Genomic DNA, 12,856 nt, shown 5'->3' with positions numbered 1-12,856 from the left:
TTGACTGGGTGGTTAAGAAGGCAAATGGTGCATTGGACCTCATCAATTGTGGGATTGAGTTTAGGAGGCGAGTGGTAATGCTGGACCCTGGTCAGACACCACTAGGAGTACTGTGCTCAGTTCTGGTCACCTCACTACAGGACGGATGTGGAAAGGTGCTTAGAAGTATGTGCAGAGGGGATATCAGGAGTAAGTTGTTTTTTTTACGCAGAGAGTGGTGAGTGCGTGGAATGGGCTGCCAACAATGGCGGTGGAGGCGGATTCTACAGGGTCTTTTAAGAGACTCCTGGACAGGTACATGGAGCTTAGAAAAACAGAGGGCTATGGGTAACCCTAGATTATTTCTAAGGTAAGGACATGTTCAGCACAGTATCGTGGTCCGAACAGCCTTTATTGTGCTGTAGGTTTTCTTTGTTTCTATGATATACAGGAGGTCACTTGGGAGCATCGAACACAGTAAATGACCCCCAGCAGACTCACAGCTGAAGTGTTGCCTCACCTGGAAGGACTGTTTGGGGCTCTGAATGGTAGTAAGGGAGGAGGTGTAGGGGCAGGTGCAGCACTTGTTCTGCTTGCAAGGATAAGATTACCATGTTGGTAAATCTGTTTCTGCACTCTTTATATTTTAATAACATCTTTCCTCCAACAGGATGACCAAAACTGTACACAATCCTCCAAGTGCAAACACAAAAATGTCTGCTGAACTGCAACATAACCTCCCAAATCCTATACTCAGTGCCCTGACTGATGAAGGGCAGCATGCCCAAACCTGCCTTCAACTTGTCAACCTGCCATGCCAATTTCAGCAAACCTTGCACTTTTACTATGACGTCCCTCTGTTCCAAAACACACCTCAAAGAATTCACTCTGCTCTGATTTCCAAAAATGCAAAACCTCACATTAACTGGATTGAAAGCCATTTGCTAATCTACAACCCACATACCAGCAGTTCAAGCTCATCTGTAATTTTTCATAACCCTCTACACGATCTCACAACACAATCTACTTTAATATCATCCATAAAGTCCCTATAAACATGGCAATTCACCTCACTACCATTCCTAATTAGCAAACCTTTTTTTCTTAAATATTGTCTCTGCATCTGCACTGTCAAGATTTCTCTTCCCCATTCTAGTTTTTAATGTTTCAATCAAATCACCTTTCATGCTTCTTAACTCCAGCAGACACAAGCCTAGCCCGCCTGACCTTTCTCCATAAGACTATCCTTCCATTCTAGATACTAGTCCAACAAACCTTCTCTGAAAGGCTTCCTTACCTAACAGAGGCAAATACTCTACATAGACAGGACAACAAAATGGCTGCTGCTTCTCAGCTCCAGAGGCCCAATTCAGTATCGTCCTGCAGTGTTACTTGAGTCCACATCTTTCACCCCTGTGATCAGTCGGTTTATTTCCCATCCCAGTGGGGGGACAGTTGGTAAGTTAATTGATCACAGTAAATTCCCACTAGCGTGTAGATGACTATTATATCGGGGGTGGGGGTCATGAGAATATGGGGAGAATAAACCATGGTTAATATAAGTGTAAGTGGGTGATTGATGGTATTGACTTGGGTCAGTCAATGGGCCCATTTCCGTACTCAAAAACTTAACAAGTACTCCTTATGTGGTATCACCACTTCCCTACAGAGCTGTTTTACCAAGGAACTACTTTATTCTACATTTTTAAACAAGTGTGCAATTTTCCAACCACTGCAACATCACCTCACTAGACAGTTTGATGTTCAGAGCATCTATAAATGGTAGAACATGTAAATAAAGCATAACTAAACCAAACAACTCTTACCCTATTCATTCTTTAAATTGTCATATAAGCTTTTAGTTTTCAAGTCTGAATGACCAGCAGACTGAGTCACATTGAGACCAAGGAGGAATCCTGCTTCCTGAAACAGCATTGATGTACATCTGAAGTCACAAATTGCTGGGAATGGCAATTGTGGCAGGGCAACATTGAAAGGGTAAGTGTATCAGTGAAATATTTAAAAAATCAATGTCGATCAAGTCTACATTAAACAAGGAATTGCTATCAATATTGTTTTATCCTGAGAACTGAATTCATTGCCTTATTTAAAAAGTTGCCAAAGAGAACCACTTTGCCCCTCCCTCCAAGTTCTTTCATTTTTTAACAACATTTATTTTATTATCTTGGAAAAGTGATGCTGCTGAGCATTTCACAGCAATTAACTATTTTACCATTGACATTTTTTTCAGAAGATTTAATTTTGCATTAATCAAAGCAGAACACATAAAATGCCGGAGGAACTCAGCAGATCAGGCAGCATCTATGGAAAAGAGTAAATGTGTTATGTCTCGGGCCGAAGCCCTTCTTCAGGACTGGAAAGGAAGGGAGAAGACACCAGAATAAAAAGGTAGGGAGAGGGGAAGGAGGAGAGCTAGAAGGTGATAGGTGAAGCCAGATGGGTAGGAAAAGAAAAGAGCTGGAGAAGAAGGAATTTGATAGGAGAGGAGAGTGACCATAGGAGAAAGGGAAGGAGGAGGGGGAGGCAATAGGCAGGAGAGAAGAGCGGAGAATACAAGATGAGGATAGGGGGAGGGAAAATCACAGTACTGGAAGGAGAAATGGATATTCATGCAACCCAGTTGCAGGTCATCTAGATGGAACATACTCCTCCATCCTGAGGGTGGCCTCATCACATCACAAGAGAAGGTCATGTCGGAATGGGAATGCAAATCAGAATCAAGATGGTTGGCCACTGGGATGTTTTGCTTTTGGCAGATGAAGCACAGGTGCTTGATGAAGCGGTCGCCCAATTTACAACAGGTCTCACCAATGTGTTGGGGGCTGCATTAGACAATAAACGACAACAGCAGACTCACAGGTAAAGTGTTGCCTCACCTGGAAGGACTTCACTGGTGGGGAAAAAAAATCCCTCCCCTCCCTCCTCTTCTTCTAATCCCCACTCTGGCCTCTTATCTCTTCTTACCAGCCTATTGCTTTCCCCTGGGTCCCTTCCTCCTTCCCTTTCTCCAATGATCCACTCTCCTCTCCCATCAGACTTTTTCTTCTCTAGCCCTTTACCTTTCTTACCCCCTCCATTCACCTATCACCTTCTAGCTATCGTCCTTGCCCTCCCCCGCCTGTTTATTCTGGAGAATTCAATAAAATTTAAATCATAAAAAAAATCATTAAACTTCCCTGGACACTTAACAACTAAAGAGGAACACATACAGCAAATTAAAACAAAATCAGAGTGCATACATAGTAGATAAAGCACAACCTTCAGATCTTTAGTTACCACTCTAAGATCATATTCCTACCTTTCCAGGTCCTTGTCCCTTGGCTACGAAGGTAGCAAATGCATTGCACACTTTCCACTGCTTTCCACTCAACGGTTCTTCACAAATAATATTAATTCCAACCTGGATAAAGAATTATTTTCTAAATTAATCTATCTGTAAAGCATCTCCCAGCAAATCTACAACCCAATGATTTCCAATAATGATTTTAATGTCAAATGCATGGTTCGAAAAGAATGGTCCTGCAGTTCTGGCAGAGCAGCACCATTGTTGGCTTTATAAAGCTCTCAGAACTGGCACAAATTAACCATTGTTATAAATTCCAATCTAAAATTGTAGATACATTGATACACTGTCAGGCTTAGGCTGGGTCACAACACTCAATTTCGGTATGAAGTCAGCAAAATGAAGGCTATGGTGGAGCTGTATTCCAGGGTAAATTAAACATCCTGAAGTCATATACGAGAAAAAGAGATTGAAAAAACCCCTATCTTAATTGGATTTAATTGTCACTCGATTGAATTAGTGAAATCCTTCAAACAAATCTAAAGTAAGTTCCAACCTCCAGGCTTGTGGTAAACGCACGATTCACTTTTGCTTTGATGTTCACTACTTGTCCAACTCTAGAAGAAAATAAAAGCATTCAGAATTACCAAGAAAGACGTTTGAAAATGCACTGAAAATCTGCTATCATGATAACTTTGACATTTTCATTTTTGTATTTCATAATACCAGCTTTGATGAGTAACTAACATCCACTATAATCCTATTAGTGGGTTATCAAGCTCCAGCTTGTGTTATTTTGAACCCGAATACTCAGCATTATCTTTATCTTAGAATTCTCCCAATGGTATTTGCCACAGGAGTGCAGAATAGTCAGCTGCCAAGCTTTCCCTTTTGACAATTTCCCTTCCCCCCCCCAGAGAAATTTGAAGCCGTGGTGAGGGTAGGGGAGTAGGTGTTACCTACGTGGCCATTAGCAATACCTTTGATAAGGTCCCATATGATGGAACACATGGGATCCACATGTGCTTGTCAATAGATACAAAATCTGTTTGGTGGTAGAACGTAAAGGGTGGTAAGAAAGGTTTGTTCAGTAAGAGGCTTGTGACCAACAGGGTGTTGCAGAGATCAATGCTGGTTCCTCTGTTATTTCTGAGATATATTAATAATTTGGATGAGAATGTAGGTGGCATAATTTGCAGTGACAGCAACATTGGTTGGACAGTGAAGAAGGTTATCCAAGGCTACAACAGGATACTGGACAACAGGGAAATGGGCAAAGGAATAGCAGAAGGAATTTAACCCAGACATGTGCAAAGCAATGTGATTTCAGAAGTTAAACCAGAACAGGACTTACACAGTGAATGACAGAGCCCTGAGGAGGGTTGTTGAATGGAGAGACCTGAAGTTGCATGTAAATAATTCCACTAGCAATAGACGTAGGAAGGGTAGTGAAGAGACAAATGGCTTTCATCAGGTAAGCCATCAAGTACAAGAGTTGGGATGTCAAGTTTCAATGGTACAGAACATTACTCACGCCACATAGAGTATTATGTGTCATTCTGGTTACCACACTACAGGAAAACTATGAATAAGCTACAGAGAATGAACCATTCAAGAACGTTGTCTGGATTGGAGGGCTTGAGTTATTAGGAGGGATTGCATTTGTTAGATCTGCTCTCTCTGAAGCAAGTAAAATGAGAGGTGTAGATAGTACGGATAGATACTCGGTCTATTGTCCACAGAATGGGTATATAAAACTAGGGAGCAGAAGTTTAAGATCCGAGGGAGGTGGTTTCAAGGAGAATTGAAGGGGTAAGTTTTTCCAGAAAGAGGAGTTGGTATCTGGAATGAGCTGCCAGAGGTGATGGTAGAAGCAGGAATAGTAACAACATTTAAGAGACTTCTGTTCAGGTACTTGAATGGGCAAGCTAGAGGGAATATGAAATTATTGCAACCAAGTGGGATTAGTGTAGACAATGTAATGGTTGGCATAAACGTAATGGGTCAAAAGAACTGTTTCAATTCTGTACAACTCAAAAGACACTAAATCTTACATATTTTTAAAATATTCCTTCACTCAGGGCCCGATTCACCACCAAGACCAATCTTGCCGCTTACACCATCTACATTAGAGACTTGTGTTCAAGGGCCCACCCTCTTTGCCAGTGTCCAGCATTCACGCTTCTCCCTACCACTCAGTTTGCTCCCATCTACTCAGCACCACCAACCACAGGAAGGATTGATGCCCCTCACTCAAAGCCCACTCAAGACACCACTTCTGCCTTTCATGGCTTCCTGCCTTCGCTCTCCAGGAATTTCAAGTATCCATGGTTCAGCAGGAGAACTGTGTGTCCTGCGTTGCTGTAAATCAAACAGGAGTTCTACACTGTGGTCTGGTCAATATTTAGCCCTCCATCTCATTAAAACAGATAGCTGATGAAACACACACAAAATGCTGGAGGAACATCTATGGAAAAAAGCACAGTCGACATTTCAGGCCGAAATCCTTCAGCAGGACTGGAGAAAAAAAGCTGAGGAGCACATTTGAAAGGTGGGGGAGGGGAGAGAGAAACACCAGGCGATAGGTGAAACTTGGAGGGGGAGGGATGAAGCAAAGAGCTAAGAAATTGGTTAAAGGGACAGAAGGCTATGGAAAAAAGAAAAAAGGAAGGAGCACCAGAGGGAGGCGATGGGTGGGCAAGGAGATAACATGAAAGAGGGAAAAGGGGATGGGAAATGGTGAAAGGTGGGGGGGGAGCATGGATGCATCATTGGAAGCTTGAGAAATCGATTTTCATGCCATCGGGTTGGAGGCTACCCAAACAAAATACAAGGTGTTGTTCCTCCAACCTAAGTATGGCCTTATCATGTCAGTGAAGGAGGCCATGGATAGACATATCAGAATGGGAATGGGTGGCCACTGGGAGATCCCGCTTGTTCTGGCAGACAGAGCGTAGATGCTCAACGAAACGATCTATGTTGGGTCTCACCGATATACAGGAGGCTGCACCGGGAGCACCGAACAGTACATGACCCCAACAGACTCACAGGTGAAGTGTCGCCTCACCTGGAAGGACTGCCTGGGGCCCTGGATGGTAGTGAGGGGGGAAGTGTACCATTCGTTCTGCTTGCCAGGAGGGAGATCAGTGGGGAGGGACAAATGGATATGGGAGTCAGAAAGGGGGGGGGGGGAAGAGGTAAAGATGTGTTTGGTGGTGGGATCCAGTTGGAGGTGGCAAAAGTTTTGTAGAATTATATGCTGGATGTGGAAGCTGGAGGAAGGGAAAAGGAAGACACCTCTTTGTTTTTAGAATGAAAAGCCTCATTCTGAGAGCAGATGTGGCGGAGACAGAGGAATTGAGAGAAGGGGGATGGCGTTTTTACAAGTAGCAGGGGTGGAACGAGGAATAGTCCAGGTAGCTGTGAGAGTCCATTGGTTTATAATAGACATCGGTGGATAAGTTGTCTTCGGAGATCGAGACAGTGAGATCGAGAAAGGGAAGGAAATGTCAGAAATGGACCAGATTAATTCAAGGGCAAATTCGAGGGAAGTTGGAAGGAAAGTGGATGAAATCGACGAGTTCAGCACGGGTGCAGGAAGCAGCACCAATACAGTTGTCGATGTAGCATAGGAAAAGTGTAGGACTGTCACCAATATAGGCTTGGGACATAAACTGTTCCATGTAGTCGACAAACAGGCAGGCATAGCTAGGACCCATGCCAGTGCCCATGGCTACCCCTTTTGTTTGAAGGAAGTGGGAGGAGCCAAATGAGAAATTATTCAGAGTGAGGGCAAGTTCTGCTAGGTGGAGGAGAGTGGTGGAGGAGAGTGGTGGTGGAGAGTGGTGGAGGAGAGTGGTGGTAGAGGGGAACTAGTTGGATCTGGTGTCCAGAAAGAAACTGAGAGCTTTGAGGCCTTCCTAGTGGAAGATGGAGGTGTATAGGGACTGGACATCCATAGTAAAAATAAGATGATGGGGGCCAGGGAACTTGAAATCCTTGAAAAGATCAATGCTGCCCTCCATTGCATCTCTTCCATTTCACGCACATCTGATCTTACCCCATCCTCCCGCCACCCTACCAGGGATAGGTTTCCTCTTGTCCTCACCTACCACCCCACCAGCCTCCGCGTCCAGCACATAATTCTCTGAAACTTCCGCCACCTCCGTCTAGATCCCATCATCAACACATCTTTCCCTCCCCCCTCCCAGTTTCTGCCTTCCACAGGGATCACTACCTACGCAACTCCTTGTCCATTCGTCCCTCCCCACTGATCTCCCTCCTGGCACTTATCCTTGCAAGCAGAACAAGTGCTACACCTGCCCCTACACCACCTCCCTCACTACCATTCAGGGCCCCAAACAGTCCTTCCAGGTGAGTCAATGCTTCACCTGTGAGTCTGTCAGGGTCATATACCGTGTTTTGTATTCCTGATGTGGTCTCCTCTATATCAGTGAGACCTGACATAGATTGGGAGACCGCTTCACCAAGCATCTAGAATCCGTTCGCCAGAACAAGCGGGATCTCCCAGTGGCCACCCATTCTAATTCCACCTCCCATTCCCATTCTGATATGTCCATCCATGGTCCTTCACAGTAATGATAAGGCCACACTTAGGTTGAAGGAACACCACCTTATATTTCGTTTGGGTAGCCTCCAACCTTTTGGCATGTGATGCACCATCAATAACTCACTCTGAGACATAAAAGCGAGATATCGGCTTTTATTGACTGGAAGAAAGAACAAGCGGTAGTTGACCACCATACTACATCCTGGAGACTGAGAGGCCGGGCTTAGACCTCAATCACCTTTATACAGGGGTCTGTGGGAGGAGCCACAGGAGCAGTCAGTGGGGGGCGTGTCCAGACAGGTATATGTAGTTCACCACAGCATGAACATCAATTTCTCAAACTTCCAGTAAATCCTTTCCCCCTCCCCCCACTATCCTTCACTATTTCCCATATCCTTTTTCTTCTCTCATATTATCCTCCTTGCCCACCCATCACCTCCCTCTGGTTCTCCTCCCCCCTTCCATGGCTTTTTGTCTCTTTCACCAATCCACTTCCCAGCTCTTTAATTCATCCCTCCCCCTACAAGTTTCACCTATCGCCTGGTATTTCTCTCTCTCCTTCCCCCCCCCCCCCCCCATCCATCAAATCTACTCCTCAGCTTTTTTTCTCCGGTCCTGCCGAAGGGTTTCAGCCCGAAATGTCAACTGTGCTTTTTTTCCATAGATGCTGCCTGGCCTGCTGAGTTCCTCCTGTATTTTGTGTGTGTTGCTTGGATTTCCAGCATCTGCAGATTTTCTCTTGATTGAGATAGCTGATGACCTTTGTTTATGGAGCCTTGCTCTGCACTATTTATCTGCCATGTTTGCCAAATACCACCAAGAATATGATTCAAATATACATCAGTTTCTGATACTCTAGGATATCTGTACATCATGTAAAACACTTTATAAAACACATATTTCCTTTTATTCTTGAGCCATGCTTTAGGTTTTAAGCCTTACAACAGAACTTGATAACCTTCAGTAACATTTGCTGGCAGTTTTGAAATACCAATTTGTTGCCTCCATAAATTTATTCAGATTTCAGAAGTGAATTGTGTGTAAAGCATTCAAGATTACCAAGCTGGCTTGCAATGCTGTGCATGTTTGACACTGAAATCTAAAGGCCAAAAGCCACAGAAAATGCATGGGTATGAACTAACGGCCAATAAATAAGCATTAAATAGTCCAGGATACTTGGATTTTTAAAAAAGATGGGTAAAATTAAAAAGGAGGATAATAAGAAAAGGAATAAAAACAGAAGAGAGAAAAGATTGCAGATCAAATAGAATAAATTTGGACAAAACTATAAAGGTAGCAAGGAGCAAAAACTTCCAGAAATATTTACAAGTCTCACACAATCATGACATCAGAAAGCAGCTTACAAGTTAAGAAAGCAAAAGTTCTTGTAACAAGGAATATACAATAACCAATAAATCAGTATTAGTTTAAAAATGGGATTGAAAACCAATAAATCCCCAGGACCTCTAGATCTACAGTGCGATGTTTTGACTAGAGATGTTGAACGTACTGGCTGTGATCTTCTAAAATTCCACAGATTTCAGAATGGCTCCCACAGAATGAGACCCTCCACTGGGTGGGGTTGACCATGAGGGTTGCATTTCAGCTGTCTACATGACACGCAAGGCAGAGCAGTATGATAAGGAAGGCAAGCTGTTGCCCATGTACCACATTCCCCCTCTCTATGCAGTTGATGAATCCAAAGGAATGGTAGGTACCAATACAATTTGGCAACAGCGGCATCATAGGAGTTGCCAGTCAGCATCGAATTCAACACAGGACTGCCTTAGGGACTCCAGCTCTGGATTATTCCTTGGGCTTTACTCCAGAAGCCTTCCCCATGAGTGGGAATAACCTCAAGGCAATGGAGGTTGGAGATCAGAATTTTCCTTCTCCTAGTTGAGCTGCCGGCCACGGCTGATGAGCCCCATCTGCCAGAAGCAGCTGGTTTTAAGGCGCCAGTGACCCACCTTTGCCCCTTTGCCTGTTGGTAGAATTGGTTCCACCAGGCTTAATAACTAAGCTGCATGCGGGGGCCAGAAGCTGGACTCGGTCATCAGAGGCTATTTGAGACACACACCATTAGAAGCATTTAATAAGTTGTGGGAGCTTATCCCCACTATCACCCCCAGGCTCTAACAACCTTAAGGAACCTTCTCGGAATGAAAGTGAGCAATTGTAAATTTACGCTACTTAATGAAAGGTGGGAAATAGCTGGCAACATGCCAATCAAAAGCTGGTTAAAAAAAAACTAGCTATATAGCCAAGCAAGTTGTGACTCTGCAGTTCAATTAATTTATCAAAGCAATTGTCATTTGAATTATTTTAAAACTGAATTTCTTAATTTGAAATGAATTAGAGACCATTCAAGAAACTGACAATAACACAGAAACTGCAATGCCACAGGCAATCACCCACCAGGTTAGGAAAACAGAAGTAAAAAACAAATAGATGAGAGAAATGGATAACCTGATAGGGCAGGCAGCAGAGAGACCTCATGTTCCAACTTGCCTCAAACAAGGCACACAGGTCTATTTTATTTTCAAAAACAAGGTTAGTAATTTGACTCCTGAAAAACTTGTTGTGCATTGTGCAAATTTACCAAGAAAATTTACATTTAAAAATTATTTAGCATAATGATAATCAAGTACAGCAAACTCACAAGACAAAAAATTAGTATGAGCTCACCATCTGGAATAAGAATGAGAGTAAGAGTTAGAGAGAGCAAGAGAAAACTCTGTCTAGTTCTAATTGGTGAAACGTTTACTACATTTCATTCTTCACAGATGTTGTCTGACCTGCTGACCATTTCTAGTATTTTCTATTCTGTTTAGTTTTCAGCATCTGCATTTTTTTTTGCTTTTCAATAGCTGATATGACCTTCGGCTTTGACTCCATTTCTCATGCAAAATATTCACCCCAATCCAGCATCCTCAAACTCATCCATCTCAAAGGGATCACCCTCAGTCTTTTAAGATGCAGAATATGTCTGTTTTATCATTCTTCATGGGCTAAACTCTTCATCTCAGGAATCAGTCTAGTGAACTCCGATTAATCAGTTTACCCAATCCAAGTCTCACTATTTCATGAGCCTATAAATCTAGATTAAACTTGCATTTGCATGGTACAAGCTGTGAGATATTTAATATCCAGTTATGCATTTGAAGTACAGTTATTTTTGTAGCATAAGAAAATGAAAGTGCTATCTAGAGTGTGCAATTAAGTGCCCAGAATGGATTGTTAGACATTTTAATAATATTCAGCCTCTAAGACTCAGTATTCAAACTCTCCTGTGTCTGAGGAACTGGGGAGATATTAACATTCTAGAGGACATGTAACAAAAATAAATACATCTACATTAAAATATGCATAAAATGCTTAGCAGCAGATTTTCCACAGTAGTCTGTGGCATGGATTCTATAGACTCACCACCTCTGGCCTTAGAAATTCATACTCATCTCTGTTCTAAAGGGGCATCTTTGTATTCTGAGGTTGTACCCTCTAGTTCCAGCGGCTCGCTCTATTGGAAACTTCCTCTCCATGTCCATTCTATCTAGGCCAGTCAATATTTGATTGGTTTCAATGAGATTCCCCTCATTTTTCTAAACTCCAGTGAATACAGGCCCAGAGCCATTAAATGGCTCCTCATACGTTAACCCTTTAATTCCCGGGATAGTTCTCCTGAGCCTCCTCTGGACCCTCTCCAATGTCAGCACATCCTTTCTTAAATAAGGGGCCCAAAACTGCTGACAATATTCCAAGTGTAGTCTGTCAAATGCCTTACACAGCCTCAGCATTACATCCTTGCTTTTATATTTTAGCCCTCTTGAAATGAATGCTAACATTGCATTTCCCTTCCTTACTACCTGCAACCTGCCAGTTAACCTTTAGGGAATCCTGCATGAGGACTTCCAAGTCCCTTTGCACCTCTGATTTCTGAACTTGCTCCCCATTTAGAAAATAGTCTACACCTTTATTTCTTCTACCAAAGTGTATGACCATACCCATCCCTACACTATGTTCCATCTGCTACATCTTTGCCCATTCTCCTAATCCTTCTGCAGACACCCTGCTTCCTCAACACTACCTAATATACTTCATGATGTTGCACTACAACATCAGATTTTTAAAAAACGCAGATTATTTTCTCTTAATTATTGGAACAGAACACTTCGGGTAATGAGATTGTTACCTGAGGGTATACTCAAAGTCAATATCATCCATTGAGGCAGTAACACACGGGCAATTTGCATGTCTTTCCGCTGCAGGGTAGGGATGAGAGAAGCAGGGAACAAAAAAAACACAAAGAAGCATTGTCAGCAAAATGTATCAATTTAAAGCCTAAAATTTACTTACTGTAATCCATGCAATATAACGTAACAATATACAGCACATACGTAGGATAAGCATATTTTGGCTCTGAATGCCACCTGTACTTTTCATTATGAGGCATTCCAAAAATTGAAGCCATCAAATTTCCTTGAGGAGGTAATAAATCTGCTACTCCCAAGATGTCCCAATCATAGCAAGGGTTTATGATAAGACTTCAGACCCCCGCTCCAGGCTATCCTGCTGGTGAATGTACAGTCTCTGGAAAATAAAATTGAAGACCTCAGAGCAAGATTGCAGCACCAGAGAGACATCAGAGACCACTGTGTTCTTTGTATTATGGAAACTTGGCTCATACCAGCATATCGGATACAGTGCTGTTGCTCAATGGCTTCACCAATCACCACAAGGACAGGACAGCTCAGTCTTCTCAAGGTAGAGGAGGTGGAGTATGCTTTATGATTAACTTGCCATGGGGCACAGATGTGGCTGTTCTATTGCAGCCCAGCTCACCTGACCTGGAATATCTAGCGGTCCAATGTCATCCTTTTTATTTACTGGGGAGTTTTCCGCCAGGATTGCTTTGAGTCAGTTGACTGGGCAATGTTCAGACCAAAAGCCATGTATAAACTAGGAGATTTGTAGTCTGCTGAGGGCTAGATCTGTGGCATTCA

General features: G+C 42.9%; 1 protein-coding gene across 2 annotated transcripts in view; it reads right to left on the bottom strand.

The window, feature by feature from the left end:
- acot11a (acyl-CoA thioesterase 11a) overlaps positions 1-12,856 on the bottom strand; it is a 106,909-nt gene that overhangs the window by 52,244 nt on the left and 41,809 nt on the right. For both annotated transcript variants that reach the window (XM_059984619.1, XM_059984618.1), the window contains 3 exons: positions 12,046-12,115; positions 3,840-3,900; positions 3,299-3,400 (listed from right to left, as the gene is read on the bottom strand). In XM_059984619.1, the coding sequence (XP_059840602.1) occupies positions 3,299-3,400; positions 3,840-3,900; positions 12,046-12,115 (233 nt within the window). The remainder of the gene's footprint in view (positions 1-3,298; positions 3,401-3,839; positions 3,901-12,045; positions 12,116-12,856) is intronic.

Source organism: Hypanus sabinus, chromosome 11, assembly GCF_030144855.1.
Source record: "Hypanus sabinus isolate sHypSab1 chromosome 11, sHypSab1.hap1, whole genome shotgun sequence".
NCBI classification, from domain to species: Eukaryota; Metazoa; Chordata; class Chondrichthyes; order Myliobatiformes; family Dasyatidae; genus Hypanus; species Hypanus sabinus.
Note: the sequence above shows the minus strand (reverse complement) of the source record. Positions and strands in the feature narration are given on the sequence as shown.